The sequence below is a fragment of the Varanus komodoensis genome, unplaced genomic scaffold (assembly GCF_004798865.1).
Source record: "Varanus komodoensis strain SLA01 unplaced genomic scaffold, ASM479886v1 scaffold1, whole genome shotgun sequence".
In the NCBI taxonomy this organism is placed as follows: Eukaryota; Metazoa; Chordata; class Lepidosauria; order Squamata; family Varanidae; genus Varanus; species Varanus komodoensis.
In genome coordinates this window covers 100,440,368-100,461,012 of record NW_025335268.1, presented here as the reverse complement: position 1 = coordinate 100,461,012, position 20,645 = coordinate 100,440,368, and the positions used below count along the sequence as shown (strand labels likewise).

General features: G+C 39.2%; 1 protein-coding gene across 2 annotated transcripts in view; it reads left to right on the top strand.

The window, feature by feature from the left end:
* The window catches only part of LOC123027417 (VPS10 domain-containing receptor SorCS1-like), a 435,900-nt gene extending 432,384 nt beyond the window's left edge, over positions 1–3,516 (top strand). For both annotated transcript variants that reach the window (XM_044438294.1, XM_044438303.1), the window contains 2 exons: positions 705–907; positions 3,474–3,516. In XM_044438294.1, the coding sequence (XP_044294229.1) occupies positions 705–844 (140 nt within the window). In that variant the 3' untranslated portion in view covers positions 845–907; positions 3,474–3,516. The remainder of the gene's footprint in view (positions 1–704; positions 908–3,473) is intronic.
* The last annotated feature ends 17,129 nt before the right edge of the window (positions 3,517–20,645 follow it).

Below are 20,645 nucleotides of genomic sequence, written 5' to 3'. Positions count from 1 at the left end.
GGCAGAAATGTGAATGCTGGTAGATCAGAAACTGAAGTCTCACCGTGGGGCAGAAAAATAATCCCAGTTAACAAAAGCCAAATGACCTGTGAGCAAAGAACTAAAGAAAGGGGCAAAGCACTGGGAAAAAAAAAACCTGTTTAACAGAGGGTGAGACTCAAATTAGTAGTAACCCAGTCTTAAAGACCATTAAAAGTGAGCATTTGGTTACAGTTGATCACCTCTGTTAGCAAAATCAATAGTTGTTATATTCTAACATCTAATTCTCCTGCTCTGCCATTCTGATGCTATTTGAAAGGTATCTATTTCAGTCTGTGCCAATATACCCACATAACGCCCAGATAGTAGAGCTGGCTTCCTTTACCCTGAGCCATTCGAGCCATGGGAAATAGCACAGTCTCTGAGAGCAAGTCATGATAGGGGGGAAATAGTCTCTTAAGGAAGGGACCTGTTCAATGGATATGAAAGAGTATGGAAGACAGCAACTACTGCCAGCAATTGGGAAAGGGACATAACTTGCCAGTTACGTAAAATTCTAAGTACGCTCTTGTTAATCAAATGCATGTAAATGTGTGTCTTGTTATTGTGTGAATTTTCTTCTTAATCAGCTTCCCTTCCCTCCCTTTTTTCTTTGCACATTGGAATAGTATTCAAGAATGGTGCTTTTAATTAATCTCACTGATTCTAGCACGGGTTATTTGTAGGGTTGCCAGATTTCCAAAGACCAATTCTTGTACACAAGAGGCTATTGGGAGGAAAATTTCCTGGACGTCCTGGACACCAACCAGCGAGCGTGACCAGACCGCCAAGGACTGCCCAGGGTCCAGAACCAGACAGTGCATAGACTGTTGCCCTGCTGATGAGCATGCTGGCGGTCAGATGTATGAGGAGCGCTCGTCAGGCGCAGGTGCGCTGGGTGGCTGAGCTGCTGATTAGTAGTCCGCCGAGTGGAAGGGCTGGGGGTGGCGGGACTGTCCGCAGGAGGCAGAGCCAGAGCATCATCCCGGGGAAGTGGATGGGCAGTCTGGAACCCTTGCCAAGCCGCCAGTTGCAAGACATGGCTGAGAATGTTGTCCTGGACACTGGACGAAGCAGGCAGTTCCTATCTAAGTCAATCCTGGATATCTGGCAACCCTATTTTCAATCCAGACTTGGCTTCATGTGAGCCAGGGTTTGTGAGAGCTCCGCCTGAAAGTGGTTTGGAGTGCCAGGGCTCAGGCTCAGACATCATGATTAAGAAAAGAAGCAAAAGAATGGGAGAGTGAGCGAGTGAGAGAGTCTTGAGCATGCAAGGACTGACTTTGTCCAAATCGACATCCCCAATCTCAGCACTTGTAGGATTGAGGTTGCTGATACAAACAGAATGAGGTGTAAGGTGGCCAAGTGCCCTACTTTACAGAATACAGTCCTCTCTTTGAAGAGCTGTCAGAGGACAGTCCTCTGTTTTAAGGTGCCCTCTGTTTAATGGCTCTCCAATTCAGGCCAGGTTTAAAGTCAAAGAAACAAAGGGAAGGGAACAGCCAGGTCCTTTAAGGTGCCCACCAACACTTAACAACTGGTCGGCAGACTGAGCAGGCCTATAGGTCACCTAGCCAGGCTCTCCCACTATGGTGAGAAGTCTATATTTCTATTTAAATTCTAGTAAAGGTTTCTACATTTGCATCTTTACATATGCGTAATGAAATGCAAATCAATGTCCTCTTTTGTGACCGCATTGGGTGATACTTTCCTCTCTCTCACTCTGTCTCTCCTCTCTCTCTTAGCAATACGTAAGTGGCCATCCTAGTGAGATAGCTACCTTAGTGGTGGGCTATTGAAGGATGAAGCTGTGTGCAGCAACCAGCCTGCCCAGTGCCTCTAAGCTTGCTTGCTGTTCTGAGATGAGGTGGAGGATGTGATCCTCTTGCCAGGGTTGACCTCCCCATATGGAATGGAGTTGTGGGTGCCATCTTGCATTTGCCTCAGTCTTGACAATATTTATCTTTGTTAATGAATCATTAAATGAGGCTCTCCATGTAGATGGAAGTTCCATTTTCTGCATGGCATCCATGTAATTCCTCTTAGTTTACGCACAGCGACTACTTTACACACGGCTGCTGTTTTTCACAAATAAGTTGAGCTGCCTTGAAGGACTCCTAGGGAATTCATCAGCATGAAATACTCTCTGCCTTTTAGGTTTACTGTATTAAAAGATACAACACAGGGAAAAAGAAAACTGGGGAAAAGAAAACTCTCAGTAGCTGGTAGAGTGGCCCTGCTTTCCCTGCTGACAGGCAACAGTCTTTTGTCTTTCCCTGCTTCTTTTTCTCCTCCTCCTAACTTTAACCCTAGTTCTAATCCTAACCCTAACTCTAACACTAACCTTAATCTTAATCCTTTGCCTGCTCCTTTCTCCCTTGCTCCATCACCTTCTCTCTTGCTGCCAAAGCAGGTACAGCAGGGTCCCCAACCTTTTGGAGTCTGTTGGCACATTTGGAATGTTGTGTGTAATGGATGCTCTTACAAAATGGTTGCCATGAGGGACACGCCCATTTAGAATATGGCAGGCTAGTCCCAGAACATTCTGTAATTAATTCTGCCATTTTTCTGCAAGTTGGTGGAAAAAGTCAGAGCAGGACGGGGAAATGCAAGGAGGGAGATTAAGAAGCATCATAAATGTTTCTTTCTTTTGCATGACAACCACCAATTTTGTATGGAGAGTGCAAAGGTTGTAGACTTCAAAGCCTACGATATGTGTGACGGCATCCATGGCTGGTACAGCAACAATGGCAGCACAATGGGCCAGACAGGTTTTTGCCTCAAAATCCATGGCTTCTCATCAGGGCCCTTGGAATTCATGTTGAATTATGTTAGTGTTTTTTCAGTATTCCTAGCAATGCAGCCATCAAGTTTCATCTTTCTCTCCTTAGGCATTAACCACTGGATTTAAAAACCGTGCATCTGGCACTTGCTGTGTGAGGCCTTAATTCATCCTTCCCCAAATTGGTGCCCTCCAGCTGTGTCAGAGTGGGGAAATGACAATTGGGAATGATGTGAGCGGCAGTCCGACACATCTGGAGGCCACAAAGCTGGGGAATGCTGCCTTTGTGGATATCTTTCCACAAAGCCAAATGCTTCAGCAGATTGTTAAACCCTCACCCCTTTACTTTCACTTCAGGTCCCATTAAAAAGCGTGGCATTTTTCCCTCAGAAGGGAGCACAGTGAGTCCAGTTCCTTCTTTCCTTCATCTACTGAGCCATTATTTTCATAGGTATGAAGTCATATTCATTAGTACAGGAACAAGCAGTTGTCTTCCACCTTCAAAATGACAAGCAGGCAACTGAGACACACCAGGCATGTTAGTAAGGAACAATTAATCCAGGGACAAGTGGCATGTTATTAAGTCATATTATGTTCTCTCAGTGTAATTTTGCTAACTTTCCTTTCTTATTGTTTCTCTCTCTTTCTCTCTCTCTCTTTCTTTCTGCCACAGGAAGTATTTCCACAGTTGCTGAGACTCAAAGCACAAAAGAAATCCCTACCTGTATAAATGTTTGAAACAAGGACACCAGTCTGTCTCTCTTCCCTACACCCTTATATATATATATGTATAAAAAAAAGAAACCAATCACTGCTTTTGGACTTTTTGATTCTTCTGATGACAAAAGGGTTTTTAGCTTTAAGCCTGTGCATGTGGATGTCATTCGGATAACATATTTGGAACTGCAGTGTACAGGTGCTCTATTTTATTGGGGTAAAAAAGAGAAACATTTCTTCTTTTTCTTCTTCTCCTCCTCTCTTTTTTTCTAATTGAGGTTTAATTTGTAGATGAGTCATAATGATATAGGCCAAGAATGTGCATGGGGTATTTTGAGGAAGTATGAGGTGGAATGAATGTTCATGATTTTGTGTATTATCTCTGTCCTTTTAGCACTGCAGGTCTGAAGGTGGAATTGCCTCTTCAGCCTACATTCCTAATACACACGCGCGCGCACACACACACACACACACACAGAGCACCAGAGTTCAAAGGCAACATGCTATTCTTTGTTTTTGGTAATATCTTCAGTCATTTGTTTTATTTCTTCCTTTACTTTGTTCTACAGAAGATTTTAGTTATTCAGATATACTGTAAGACCCAGAAGCAGCTCAGATCCTTCTTACTGATGAAATTTAATCATTTCATATACAAATGCATTATCCCTTCATCTATTCCTATCTGGTACAATGAAGAAATAGCTCCCTTCACAGATATGTATCTGGCCATATGGGATGAATACCAGCTTGCCCATCCATACAAGACATTTTGCCTGCTGGTATTCTTGGGGTGTCTTCTGCAGATATCCATTTGTCAAATTAAAAATGAGAGTGTGATAATGCTATCGAGTCCAAATTGATCCAGTCCTGCTTAGCATTCGTACCAACGACCTAAAGGTATCTTGCCAACATCTCTGTTACTGTTTTGAGATTAGTGTCTCAGAATCTTGAAAGTGCTTTGAGAAATGCACAATTTTTCATCATGTATATAGATAATTGATTTTATTTCATTGCTCCATCTAACTGAATGGATTGAGTGAGTTTTTGAAATGATAGATATACCTTCAACAATTAATAATCAGTAGGTAAGTTGAGTTGCCTTTTTAAGCTCTGATCAGCAATCCCTCTTTAACCAATTTTCAAGAGAACTTCTTACCCACTCAGAATAATGATGTTGCAACTTCTGGTATGAATTCCAGGGCTGATAGTATAGTCTGGTCACTCACAATCCAAAGATAGGTGGAAATAAAGGGAAACTCTAAGTTGCACAGGTGGCCCATTCTTTTCGTTGGTAAATGCTGCATCCCTTATTGGAAACAAAGCACTGTATACCTCTTTATTCCTAGCTAAATGAAAAGTATAACTCTATCTTTCTTATCTATTTCAAAGAAATTTATCATTGTCATTCTGATCTGGTTGTAACAGGGAATTGTCAAAACCAGGTCCAGATACTAATGCAACAGATTAAAAAATGTATTCATTTGGCTAGATAAAAAATGAGTCACTGATCAGACTCTAGGCCCATCATATTTTTTATCTAATACAAATCAGCTTCAGGTTGGAACTTGGCCTCTCCCGTTAGCCTAGATCCTGGATGTCTGGTAACGGTTAGGCATACTGTATTTATCATGTGAAGGCTACAGGCTTCATATCTGTTAGGAGTATATCCTAAGATATGATGACCAAGAAGTTGGTCACGAAGGAACTCCCATTTTTCCCAGAACCCCTGAATGCATTTCTCATATGGAAACATTTCTTAGAATCTGCCCACCCATGTTGTAAAATGAATCATTCTGCCTTTTCCCTCTGTTCTTAGTAACTAAATAAATTGAGGGGCAATGGCAAGTAGGGAATTCATTGAAGGCATGAGAAATGCTATTCAGGTAGTGCTATGTCCTACGGGACTTTAAGTGCCGGTAGGCAGCAATGGGGCATATGTAAAATTAAGTTTGGACCGATATCCAATATCCAGGTTAATAATCCATCCTATTCAATCTACTTCCAAGAGTCCATCAATTCCTTTAAGTTAGACTGGACTGGATCAGTTTTCATATCTTCCAGTGAGGTTTATTAGGATTCCAACTGAAGAAAATTTGAGACTTTATATTCATGAATTTCCAAATCAGTTTAAATAATGAATTTGATTCATGTATTAAAGTTCAAACTGCATTAGAAATCCAACAGTTCAAACATTCAAACTCTTGTATCTTTAATACATTGACATGTGCACTTTGGAAGTATGAATTTCAAAATGAACACTGAAACTTGTAAGTGTCTAAATAGTGTCCAAAACAGAATTCCCCCACCCAAAAAAGTTGATTGATTGAGGTTCTCTCATCTATTGTTTTTTGACTTTATAACATGACAGGACTCCAAATACTAGATCAAAAAGTAAATTATCTCAGATTATGCAACACTGATGGGTGGTGCTTTTAAAGAGCAGGCCTTTAATTCCAGCAAAGAAGCAGTGGAGTGGAGAAAGAGCACAAAGGTCATTATGTCTATATATTGCTGTGATCAGTATTGCACACTGGTATTGCTGGCCAGTTATTATAGCAATAAGATAAGGTTTATGGACATTGGAAAAAGCAATTATTCAGCACAAAAGTAACAGTAGGGAAACAGGTTATGAATGATTCACCTAGGCATCATCCTCAAGCATGGAGCTCCTTGCATAGTTGTCATATATACTTACATAATGGAACAGAAATTGGCAGATATCTTAGCAAGATGCACTTGCCCTGTGCAGGATGCTATTGTAGCTGTTCTGATGTAGCCGATGTAGCCACGAAGTGTGTGTTGCAAGAGCTGCACATATATTAAGGCTCAAACTGCTAGTCCTCCTCATTTAAAAGGGACCAAATCAACTTGAATCCAAGGATCCTGGCTTAAACTGCCAAAATGCTAAGAAACTGTGATCGACTAAAGAGAATGCTATGGACTGGCCGGCATTTTTTCTACACAGAAGTTAAATTTTAGTTCCAACACTCCTTATGTCTGAGAAGAGAGGGCGCTTGTAAATTGTTCTATCTGATGATCTCTAGAACACTGCCCCCTCCCCGCACACACACCGTTGACTACAAGATCCAGTATTGCTCGTGCATCGATAGCTGTAGCTCTCGGATGATGGAAAAATAGTCAAGGATCACTGTATAGTAACCCTCACAATTCTAATAGGCTATGGAAGTCCAATACTAGCCAAATTATTTTTATAGGATGTTAATTTAAGTCTCTCTTTCTCTCTCTTCTCTCTTTTTCATCCTTTTCTTATAGCATTGGACCTACTGCTAATTTTAAAGAGACTTTTTGATGTAATTTCCCCCCTCTTGGTTGGATACAATGTAGTGTAATGTATAACTGCTATTGTTTATTGCTTTTACAGTCATATTTATTAAACAGATTCTGTCTCTAAAGGAAGGCCCAGGAGTGTATGTTGATCATTTATCTCATGACGCTTGAGTGTGAATAAAGAATGAAACCTTTGTTAAATCTTGCTTTCAGGATGCCATAACATTGAAGAAAACAATGACTGCATTTAATTTTCCAGTGGTGGGACAAAGTCAAGGTAAAACATTGAAGTCTCATTGAGGCCAGCAGTAGAATTATTTCTCCTATTGAAAACAATGGATCACCATGTTCATCCCCTTACCATGAACTAAATCAGTTAGGCTTAAAATGCTTAACTGAATTGTTCTCAAGTTGTTAGGCATTAATCACTCTAGTACATAAGCAGTTTTAGAAATCAAATCCATCTCAGGTGATGGAACATAGCAAGTCAGTTTGAGCAACAGAAGGATGTTTCTGTCCATCCAATAAAGCATCAATGTAGTTAGAACTGTATCTGGTAAAGTGTGAAATTCTTCAGTGAAGTGCATTGAGTCCTCACTTTTAGAAAATTAACCTGAAATTATCTTTATCATGTGAAATCAATAATCCCTTTCAATAAAACATTTTTCTGTGATTTTAGCCAAATGTATCCAAATAATTTTTTAGGAAATATCAGCTAGATTCATTTTCTCAATATTTACTGAGATGCTTGCTTGTAAAGGAAAACATGTATATAGTGACCATAATGAAAACCTGCAAGAATGGAGAGAGCTAGTGAGATGTGGTTATTTCTGGATACCAACTGTATTGCATGGATGAGAAACCTCTGGCCCATGGCCATAACTGGTTCACAGAGACTCTCCATCCAGCTCATAAATTCTCCAAGGATTCTCTGAGGTAGTGGTGAATTCCCACTGTTATCTCCAACCTGCAGTCAGAGATAACAAAAAGGGTTTAGGAAAAAAACAAGTTCTTTGAATCATTTTGTTTCTGTTTTCTTCTTCTATATAAATATACGTATACATGTCTTCCAACAGGGGAACCCTGATGGGGTAAGCATGTGCATATATGCACACATATTAGGTGGTAGGTGAGGGGGCAAGAAAGATGGTTCTACACATTGTAAGGTGCAGGGGTGGGCAACTTGTGGTCTTCCAGATGTTTTGGCCTGTAGTTACCATAATCCTTCAAAACCAGTTTTGCTGATTAAGCCTTAGGAGAGTTGCAGACCATTAGACTCTGCATTTGCAAACAAATGTACATGCTCACCTAGTTTTCTGAGCATCTTCTCAAGGTTAATCTCACCTTGATTTATGTCTGTGGTTGCAATTTCTGTTCACTTTGAGTGCACATGTAAATTTCATAAAATTAATCTGACTGAATATAAAAATAAGTCAAAAATCCACATAGCCTCGTAAAGTCTGAAACAGCCATTTTTAAAAGTTGTACAATTGTGAACTACTGTCTTCTCAAAATCTGCACATTTTTTTGAACATGAACAGATGTTTAAGAATTTGCAAACATTTTTGGAGAGCACCTTATCCTGAATATGCTTGCATTCAGGGTGACAACCTCACCTTGCTTTTGATTATTTTGAGTGCGTAAATGAAACCCTTGTATATCCCTAATATTCAGAAGCATAACCAGTTCTTTTTGGTGGTAAGGGATGCTTCCCGTTTATTTTAAGATTAAAAGGTGAATGTCTCCATGAATCAGGAAAGGCATATCAACATTCACTCAGCCTGTATCCCCACACCAAAAAACAAAAATAAAATTGAAAAAATAATAATTTTGATAAATGGTGCAGAACCCTCAGGAAAAACTGTGCCACTGACCATATGTGATATCCACTGGTTGCTTGTGATATTCATGGCATCACACTATTATGCCATTTGGGATTGTATTTGGGATTGCAGTGGGCATTCTAGTTGAGGTTGAAGTGAGGAGATCAGTTTTCCAGTAAGAGAAACATGCAGAGCCAAAAAACTGTGGAATCCCTGCAAATGGCAGTGTCAGAAGACAGGATGATGAGGCCAACACTGAGTAATGGCCAGGTGTTCCTTGGTTAAAAGTCTCATCTGAAAAAACCTATAAAATTTGCATAGGTTTGCAAATTTTGCATTGCATAGGTGTAACAATGGCCCCTCAAGACACAGGACTAGGACTGATAATTAGTATAAAGTGAAAGAAATACATGTCACAAGTAACTGCTCCTGATCAATGTCTCTTACTATCAGTCTGGGTATTAGAATAGTGCATATGGATAATTAGCACTGGAATTATGATCCTCCAATCTGTGTGATTATATATTAACAGATTGGTGTGTGGAATGGTGGAAAGCAATCTAATGGGGCTTGCCTGATGTGAGATTCATGAGCACATATCCTAAGTTGCGCTATTGACATTGATATCCTCTGGGCCATATTGGGGATGCTACTTGTTTGAGGAAGCTGAAACATTTCAGTGAAGAGGGCACCCAACCACCACTGTGGTTCACTGTCGACTCATGAAGATGCGTTTTTCTTCTTTAGGGGAAGCAGCATTGCAGGTGGCACATTTTTGCAATTTTCAGTTTATTCAGCTAGTCTCCCATGCTGTGACATTAATCATGTATCAATTGCCATGGAGGAAGGGTAATCAGTTTCTTAGCTTCTCAGACTGATGGAAAGTGCCTTCTCTTTCCTAATTTCACTTTTACTTTGTAAATTTAATTTCCCTTTGCAATTTTGCTCCAGTTGGTTCATTTCTTGAATACATGGCATGCTGCTTGAAAAGGCCCCAGGCAAAATCTTTGTTTGGGACATACACCGGCCTGGGGGAAAAGTAAAGGAGAGATTGAGGGTAGAGTTCTATTGTCCCTCAGTACTTGTATCCTTCTGAACTTCGGGGCTTAAGCACAGAGTGGAAAGAATAATTGAGCAGCTCTAGGTGAATAGCTGTGCAATTCAGCTAGATGGACAATTTAATCTGTCTAGCAATGGCACTTAGGATGTAGAAGCAACATTTTATCCTGGTGTCCTAGTCTTCTCCCACAGCCCCAGAATGTTTATTTCCCTACCTTCTCCAAGCTCACTTTTCTAGCCTGTGAGATGTAGCTGGTGTGATTATTTCTGCCCCGGTGGTATAAGAATAGGGATCAGAATGAGGCTGCTAAGCTCTAAACCAGAAGCTGTGTTTCTCAAGTTGGGAATCCAACTGTGTTTCTGAAGTTGGGAATATCTTATGCTTCCTCTATGGGAACATAGTATTACTCTCTGAATTTTATACTATGGGAACATAGTATTACTCTCTGAATGTTTCATGTACATGAATAGAGGGCAGGGTGCAAAAGCATAGCAATGTATATAACAAATAATTCTTAGTCATTTTTCCAAAACCATCAAAACAAAAAATATCAGCATTTTCTGTGGAAAGCCCATGGTTTGATAATACAGTTCAGGGTGTTTTTACTATTATCTTTGAAGCAAAGCAGGATGGTTAAAGAGATCCATATTTATCTTTTGGCTACGAAAAATACATTCTTGGCCTCTGCTGTTCTACTGCATTTGTATAGTAGCTGTCTGTATGAAAGTGAGTCTACATCAAATCTGTGGGTCTCCTTTACTGCAAACTGCTTAAGTGGTTTCTTCAACATTTGATGTGGATGTTACTAAGGTCAGAGAAAAAGTACACTACTATATCAGCTTGCCCAGTCTAGACTTATTGTTGTTATGCTTGTTATCCATTAACTGCACTTTGATCCAAACATTACTGTATCCTGAAGTGGTTCACATTATTTAAAATAAGGGGCAGGTCCTGCCATCAGACCTACAAAACACAAGATACACAAGGGAGGCCGTGGAAGGGAAAAGAAGAGGAGGAAAATCTATTTTGCAAGGCCTGAGCAAGGTGCTGAGATATAAGCAGGCATTCAAATCTGCTTTGGACAAGGTTGATCTTCCCTTGCTGATGTTCAGCAGTGCCAGTGATAATGAGAAATGCGAGCTAAGTGTTCTTTTTGGCAAGAAACAAGGCTGGTGAAAAAATCCGTCTGTATAGCAGCTTCTGTGATATCATGTAAGAGAAACAGAATCAATACTGCATGCAATTCCAGAATCTGGACCTAAAATTGAACTCTCATGAGCCTGATGTTGAATTGACCTGCACAGGATTTGAAAACTTAATTAAAGCCTCCAATTTTTAACTGGTTCGTACAGTAGCATAGGCCAAAACTTTACTGGGTAGCTATATACTGAAGAATCACATCAATAGGCCATAAGAAGAAATCTATAGCTGTGCATTAGCACTTGTCTGCACCTGTGCTGGTGCATCTTACAGAAGTATGAGCATAAGCCTCACCCCAGCACCTTGGCACATTTAGCAAAAGATTTGAAAGGGCTTACAAATATCTCAGTGATTAAAAGCTCTGTCTTATTAGAACTTTGCACTAAACACATGAAGGGCACAATCCTGAGTGGGTTTAGACATTACAAAGCCCTACAATTCTGAAAGAACTAAAGGAAATTCAGACATGCAGGTACATGGGGGATGATGTTTGAGTGTACACCCCGATATCTCTCAGCCTTTGCATGAGCAAACTGAATGGTGCCCAGGGTTCAGTACTGAGGAGAAACTGAAGGACCCAAGGAGCTGAAAAACTCATCAGCGTTCATCTATCTTTAATTTCTTTGCAAATATATTGGTTATATATTTTGCTTCTTTTTGAAGACACACACATATAGGCACAGTGGAAGGTAGACAACAAGCCTCTTAAATAGATTCTTGTCTATTATTCCCTTTCTTTTTGCCATTTGAAAAAAGCTTTTAACTTTATTTTAAATGGACTGAGTCCATGCTTTACAAACTGGAGCCATAGTAGAGATGATATATACCCTATTTCATATCATCCCATATAGCAGAGATAAGGTGATTTCATGTTCCTAAGCAATGCTTTTTAAAAGTTCATACCGTGCTGAATTAAGCTGATTTCCTCCCACTTTTTCTTTTTAATTATACAAACATTTCTTAGCATTTTTGACAAAAATTAGCTGTAAGTGCCATAGGCAGGGATGTCTGGACCTTGTAAAGTACATTTTGTCAGTGCCTCAAATGCCATCATCCACTCGTTGAAATGGCTGAATTTTACACAAAACTGCTCAGTCACATTTGCTTTCACACTTTCACACTTCTGAAAATGTACCAAATCCCACAAAATGCATATTTTCACACTTGAGATCATGGGGAGAAATTCACATTTTTGTTTGTCACTTTTTCTTTGTTTCTTTTTTGTGTGACTGCATTTGTGGAAAATGATGGAAAGTTTTTAAAAAATTGTCTAAGTATTTATGGAATGCCCATGACTCAGGCAAAGCCAGTGTGCTATGGAATCTGCATATTAGGCTGGTAGAAATTCAACCATTATGAACTTTGCAAAGCCCTAATCATAACCATGGAACATGCTATCTTGAAGGATGATCTCTAATTGAATGTGTAGAGAGTTTTCTCCTTTACTTTTACCAACTTTCAAGCATTTAGTGCCTGGAATTACACACCCCATGGTAGTAGACTGGGTACCAGGTTTATTTTTAAGGGCTGATACCTTGAGCTAATGAGATATTGTGACTGCATTTCATCATGAAAGGGAATAATAAAGTGCAGAAATGACTAATACTTGAGATATGTTTTGATTAGAAAGGGCATAAGTATGTTGCTTCAACACCCATCAGAAGAAAGTTTTAAGTCATAAGTGTTTTCTTCTGGATCTGATCAAGGAATTATCATAGAATAGCCTATGTACTGTTAAGTGTTCATCCACACACCAGTATGTATTATTTTCTGTTGGGAAATGGAGCTGTCTGCTGACATGCACTAGGATGAAAGCAGGAGCTGGAGGGAATAGCATGTTTACAATGATAGAATCTGAAAATTATTAACTGTTCTGTGGCTGCAGTTTGCAATGCCAGTTTAGATCATAGCAGAATAACCTTTACGTAGGAGACAATCTGGTGGTCGGAAAGTTCCTGGTTTTCTATCTAATCAGTTGCACTCCCTCTTATCTTTTCCCTCACATGAACGTCAGTTTAACTAAAGAAATTACTTGTGGGTCCTTTAACTATTGCATGCTTGTCTCTGATGATGTTTTCAGCATGTTTCTCCAGTAGTGTTCTGCCCTATAAATCCTGAATGCTCAAGTTTGGTTGAACCAAGCTCTAGCCATTTGTGTTTGGATATATTAGCAGTCAGTGGTCTTGCTTGTTGGCAGAGTGGGTAGTGCTTATTTTCTTGACTCTTATGGGATCACCTTATGGGATGAAAGACTGTGAAATATTGATTAGATTGGCAGTAATGTCTGCACTTTTTGGTACCTGTGTATACAGTAGGTGAATAATGAATGAGACACTGTCCCAAGAAGTTCTGTAGGGGACGGGATAGAAAAGTTTTTAATGAATGAATGAATGAACTGGCCTTCAGGAATAAAAAGGTAAAGGTAAAGGTTTCCCCTTGACGTTAAGTCCAGTCATGTCTGAATCTAGGGAGCGGTACTTGTCTCCGTTTCCTAGCCAAGGGACCCAGCGTTAGTCCGCAGACAGTTTCCGTGGTCATGTGGCCAGCTTGACTAAAAACCAAAGTGCACAGAACCTTCCCACCGAAGTGGTACCTTTTTATCTACTTGCATTTGCATGCTTTAGAACTGCAAGGTTGGCAGGAGCTGGGACAGAGTACGGGAGCTCACCCCATTGTGCAGATTCGAACTGGCGATCTTTCCATCAACCAGCCCAGCATCACAGCAGTTTAAACCACTATGCCACCTGCATCCCTTCAGGCATAGTACCATTTATATTATCTGGTGACAGGATATTAGATGATCCTGCAGTAGAGAGCATTTGAAATACTTAGAATTTCTCTGCAAGAATTAAATGTGTTGTATGTCTTTGAGGAATACATTGGAGCATCAACGGCATAAGGTACCCATGATTGTTTTCATACAAATCTACCCTGATCTATTGTGATTTTTAAAAATCCTTTTGCTTCCCCATGGTGGAAGGGAAGAATGTTTCTACTTAGGCAAAAATCACTTTCATACAAATAAGAGGCAATAGTTTTGCAAGCAAGTATTTAAGTCATATGGTCTTTCAAAAACAAGAATACATGTCTCTTTAAAAAAAGCTTAGTAATTTCATCAAGGACGAAAGCAATTCTCCCTCTCCTCTCCCCACCCATGTGCACACATACCACTAAAGTATCTGTTGAACTTCTTTGATGTTAGAAAATGGTTGGCAACTTTTGAGGAAGTGGGAGACACTGCAAATAGAACCAGTGAGGTGTGGTTGGACTGAGAGTTCACAGATTTAGATTCTAGGCCCCAAACCATCCATGAAGATTATGGGGTGACTGTCACTCACTCAACCTAAGCTTCTCATGATTCTGCTTCTGTCAAGTCTATAGAACAGAAGAACTCAAGTGTTGTGTTTATAATTAGATTTCAAAGTGTTTCAACATTTTTACATGCCTGAAAATCTGTGAGCTCAGAAGATGTTAAAACTTGAGAAGTAGAAGATTTATTTTTTAACCAGATGATGCATGAAATGACATTACCCTTCAGCTCACATATGGAATGCCACAGCTATCTTTCGATACCTGGTGGTAGGATTAAAAGTGCTCTCTCTAGTTATGGTGTTTGGTATCTTTCAAATTTGTCTCCTCTTATGTTAGAAAGAAAATTGTGTAGCTAAAATGCATGCATTCTTCTAGTACAAGATGCCCTAACAAGATTTGTACAATCACAGATCTTGCCTACCAAGAAACAAAGATGTTCTTTGTCTCACTAGGAGGGTAAGCTAAAAGGACGAGATGTCAGCAAGGATTCCAGAGAGAAGAAAAATTAGTAAATACCCTAGAGATGTCACAGCAGAGCTTTGATGGAATACATGTCCACCTTGCCAATTACTTAATTTTGCTTGAAAGTGATATAGATTCACTTTATTTACAATACACCTTCCTCTAGCCACCTGTTGCTTAGGGTTTCCATCTCACTGACTTGCATGTACTGACTATAGGTTTATTGTTCTATTTATTTAATCTTATCAAAATGCTAACTACTGTGGCTGCCAACTGATAAAGATGGTCCAATCTTCTATTACTCCAGCACCAACCAGATTAATTGACTGATTTCAGTGCATTTAAATATTGCAGACCTTTGATGAATGCACTTTTTCAAGGACTCTGAAGAAAAATAGTTTCTTTTGTACAAGATACCATGCTATTTAATGAACAAAGACAGCCATTATTAATTTAGATCTTGTATATGTTATTCTATTATGGAACATTTTTATTACAATAGTTCACCAGAGCTAAAGTTGCTTAGAAGATAAACAACATCACAGCCTATCAATTCTGTAGAGAAGCCTCATTAAAAAGATTTATTGACACTGATTTCAACTGATAGTTGAATGATTTCTTCTTTGAAAGTTGAATATTTTATTCTGCCTTTCATTTTTCTCCAAAGCAATTGTTTCTTTTTCATACCAATTTTGTGATACAAGCTTTCACATCTGTGTGGTCTTCCAAAAAGAGGGGCTTTCTAAAAGTCATGAAAAACCCAACCTTCCCCTCTTGAACAATGAGAATGCACAGATTTTTTCAGGTATCCAGAGAAACTGAAGATAATTCTTACTTAGCAATTAAAGCTTCCTGTGCCCAGTTCCTGTAGAAATACTATAGTATGTATTAAACATATATCCAATAAATATATTTTGAAATTTTCCTTTACCATTGGCTGGAATCAAGAATAAACCATGATGCAAATTCCCCCCTTTCACATCACACACATACACACACATCACCTGTTAGGTGTATTGGTGCACTATTACTGGGATGTTACGGTCATGAAAGTAAAGATTTTGCTAATTCTATGGCATGGTGTGGCTTGGTTTTAAAAGCAACTGGCTATTAGTTTCTTTCTGCCTGGTTTTATGAGAAATATGTTCATTTGTAAATTGGACTTAATTTCGGCTTTCTATGGACACTGACATTAACGTGACTTTGTTAATGTTCTTCCAAAAGAAGATCTATGGCCTTCCTAATGAAGGGGGAAGTACAAGCAGGAGCAGGATGGAAATTCCAGATTGATAGGCAAATGGTCAAGGATCATTTAAAAGGGTAGAATGAGTTCTAATTTCCAGATCCTGATGAACCCCATCCTAGATTCATAAAGGAGCTTGCGGAAGAACTTTCATAACCACTTTCTAATATCTTTGAGAAATCAGGGTTGACAGGGAAAGTGCTAGATGACTGGAGAAGGGCTAACGTTGTCCCCTTCTTCAAGAAAAGAAGAATTAAGAACTTTAGAACTATAGACCAGTCAATATGACATTAATCCCTGTAAAAATTCTGTAACATATTATAAAGCAGTCAGTTGGCAAAAACTTGAAAGCAAGGCACGGATTACTAGAAGCCAGCACAAATTTCTCTAGAATAAATACTCCTAGAATCATGCGATTTCATATTTTTGATTGGTTAACCTCCATGATGAACTGTGGGAATGTTGTGGACATAATCTATCTTGGCATCAGCAAAGCTTTTGACAAAGTGTCCCATGATATCCTGACAAGCAAACTAGCTAAAATTGAGCTAGACAGAACAACTAACAGGTGGATCCACACTTGGCTATAGAATCAGAGTGCTCATCAATGACACTTTCTCAAAGTGGGGAGAGGTAATGAGTGAAGTACCACAGGGTTCAGTCCTGGGCCCAGTGCTCTTCAACACTTTTATTAAGAATGTGGATAAGGAAGTCTTGGGAATGATGATCAGATTTGCAGATGAGACAAAACTAAGGGATAGCTGATACCAAGGAAGGCAGAAAGAAGATTTAAGATGATGTTCACTGGGTTGTAGCACCGGGCTGAAAACAATAGAATGAAATTCAATAGGGACAAATGCCAAGTTTTGTACCTAGGGAAAAGGAACCAAAAGCATCACTACAAGATGGGAAATACTTGGCTCAACATACTGCAGGTGAGAAGGATCTTGGAATTGTTGTAGATCACAAGCTGAATGTCAATAAATAATGTGATGTGGCTGAAAAAATGGTAAATGCTTTTTGCTGCATTTATATAACTATCACTTCCGAATCATGTGAAGTACTAATTTTGCTTTACTCAGCACTGGTCAGAATAGTAGAGTCTCATCTGGAGTACTGTGTCTAGTTCTGGGCATCACCATTTAAGAAAGATGCAGACAAGATGGAAATGATTCAGAGCAGGGCAACAAGAATGATCCAGGGACTGGATCCAATGCCCTGTGAGGAGAGATTGAAAGAACTGGGCATGTTTAGCCTTCAGACATGAAGACTGAAGGGAGATATGATAGCATGCTACAAGAACTTGAAAGACTGCCATGGAGAAGAAGGACAGGATCTCTTCTCAGTCATCCCAGAGTGCAAGGAATGAAATAACAGTCTAAAGTTACAGAAAACCAGATTCCATTTAGATCTAATGAAAAAAATGCATTCCCCATGGACAACTGGATGGCCTCAGCAGTAAGCAGCATGCTGGACCAGATGGGCATTTGGTCTCATCCAGCAGGGCTCTTTTCATCATCATCATCATCATCATCATCATCATTTGGTAGTTCATATGATCCTGACAGTCGGTGTTGATGAATTTTAATGATGGTCAAAAAGTGCCCTCCAGATTTAAACATCTATAAATATGCATCTTCAGCAACTGTGGAAAATTAATTGCCAATTGTAGTGAATTAATGTCTAAGTTTTAGTTAAGGTCAGTTTGCTTGCTTTATTAAACAGCTTCCTCCCTTTTTTCTTCCAACTTACACTTGAGAAGCCAGGAGAGTCATATCTTTCAAATACACAGTTTTCAAATAAGCAAAAGTAAGATCAGACCATGGCATTCTCCCTTTGTCCCATAGCTCTCTGTCCAGGGGGAAAGGATGTGTCTGGCATGAGTTTGAACTTTAAAGGAGCCATCCATGGTGCTCCATACTGGTTAACCTATTTTAAGGATATGGTTTAACACCATAGCTTTAGCACCTATAAAGCTCAGGAATAAAAGTCACAATAGATTAGGGGTCCCACTGGCACCCGATTCACCAGAGTTTCTTGCTGAATCTCCTTCTTTCTCCCAGAGCTACATGGCCAGTTCTCAATTTGTATTTAAGTCATATTTTTAATAGAAAAGAGTGATTCTGGAATAATGTTCTATAAACATTATTTGCATACCTACATATCAGTTTCAATATCCAAAAAGCAGGGCTATCCAATAAATACCGGCTACACAAATATTTTTTAAAGAACATTTGTAGGTGTCCAAATAATACTACTGCTAGTAATTAAATATGATGAATGCAGCCTAAATCTTGCTTGGAGGTTCCAGGAAAATAATGTGGAGAAGCTGGGGCATTTCTTAGAACTTTACATTTTTCTTATTTTACTGTGATTATACTTACAAATGGCCAGACATTTTAATTAGCATTACAGATAGCTGGGGGCTTCGACTGGAAGTGAGCCAGTGTAGAATCCCATTGCTAATTAAATTTCACTATTTCCTTCACCTGAAGCCCCATAAGAAGATTATGTTTGTCAAATGTCTTTCAGCCAAATAACCACTTACTTAATTTCAAATTGAATATCTTATTCAGGGTTGGAAATGATCCTTCATCCACGGGGAGTAGAAGCAAAAAGTTATTGCAGTGTCATCTAGAAATACTTCCATTTCTTCCAATTAGAAATACATCGTATTCTTCTAAATAAGATTTTTTAAAGAAATGCATTCAGTTTTGATTACACAAAAGATTGACTTTGTGTGTTGATCCTGGTAACAAATAATCAAAAATTGTGCCAACCTCATTATAAGTGAAAGACAGCCTAAGTGTATTCTGCGGACATATTTAGTGAATTCAATAGGATTTGCTTCTAAGTTGATATTATTGTGATTAAGTTGAAAGTCCGTTTTGGGCCACATAAGCAAAGTAGATCCACATATATATGATCTTTGAAAGAGAAAATAATATTTTATACCCACTATGTGGCAGCAAACACATTTTTTAACCAACTGTGCTATCTACAGAAACCAGCAACCAGTCCTTGCCCTTTGTTGAGTTGATATGTATATCCATATCATATGTATAATATGTGTATGACTCATTGGCACATACTAGTTATTTCCCTTAAATTATGTAACATGTGAATCAGATTTCACCAGTGAATTTTCTTTCTAACCCCCTCCATTAATGCTGCTCATTTTGAATGGTGTTGATAAAAAGAAAAAGAAATTATCTGCTAATGAGGATTTTATTATTAAATCAAGGTACGGTGCATTAATTGTTCACTCATCTTGCTAAGGACCAATGTGAGATTTCCAACATTAGTCTGACTTAAGCCTGGTTCATTTTAATGGGACTATTTTGTGTAGGTTAGATACAACCCCAAAGGTGGAATTGGTTTTCTTTTGAAATTTCCCCCATTTTTGATCTTCTACCTTTTTCTCTGTTGCAAATGTCAGGGCTTAGACTTGGTGAATTTTTGGTCATATTCAGCAGTCTTATCTATACCCTGCATGAACTCAATGTGTATTTTAGAACATGTTCCCTGCAATTGAAGGAAGTTCTGTGCCAGGCAAGACAATGTGAGCATAATCTTCTGAAGCTACAAAGGGCTTCCAAAACAACAACAACCACCTGAAATGAGCCATGGCATTATTCAGGATTGCATTCCTTGGTTGCCCTCTGCCAATTCTTCAATGCATATGTGTGGCTGCTTATCACATGTATTTATTTTTATTTTCTGTGTTTGCCACCAACATTGTTCACGTTATTGCTGCAGACTGCAGGAAAAAATAAACTTCTGCACTGATGAAATCCCTGGGATGGCAGAGGAGGCTCCAAAGTGCTGTGTTTCTTTCCTGCTTCTATCAATGCAGGCTAAGTCAGTCCCCAAATCCAAACAAGCTCAACAAACTAGGCACTACCCTGCCTTTTCCCCAACACCTCTCTCTCTCTCTCTCTCTCTCTCTCTCTCTCTCTCTCTCTCTCTCTCTGTGTGTGTGTGTGTGTGTGTGCGTGTGTGTGGGAGAGAGATTCATCTAAAAACCAGTTAATTGTCCTTCATTACTTTAGCTATATTTGAAGATTGAACATTATCTTTTTGCATCTTCTGCAGCCATTTTGACAGCCATGTGCATGCACTTATCTCATAGTACAGTTATCAACTTGAGCCAGTCCTTGATAGAGGCCACCAAACATTACTGCAACATCAGAACTGGGAGGTGGGCTTGGACAGAATTCAAAGCAGGGACTCTCCTTTGTGTTTACATGTATTGACATCTGATTACATTCCAAAGACAGCAGTTGCCCATATGCAGATATTAGATTCCTTATGACTTCTTATACAGCTAATAGAAGATAACCGTGGCCTGCCTGGTGCCCTCCTTGTTATCTTTTTGGCAAAATTAAGACAGCCCTTTGTGCCAAGCCTTTTGAAGATGCACTTGGTTCTCCAGGGGCTTGAGAAGTTACGCATCCAAGGTGTTTTTCTTTTACAAGGTGTTCTTCACTGTATGCTTTTATCTGTTTTTCATTTTAATTTTTCTGTTCTGATCATACTTTATGGTATTTATTGTATTATTTTAACTACTCTTGCAAACCACAAAGCGTTTGTTCAGCTATTCAGAAATACAGATATAAATAATGTGAAGAAGGCATAGAAAGAGGAGGAGAAGAAATAGTCTCTCTCTCTCTCTCTCTCTCTCTCTCTCTCTCACACACACACACACACACACACACACACACACAAGGAGGTATATCT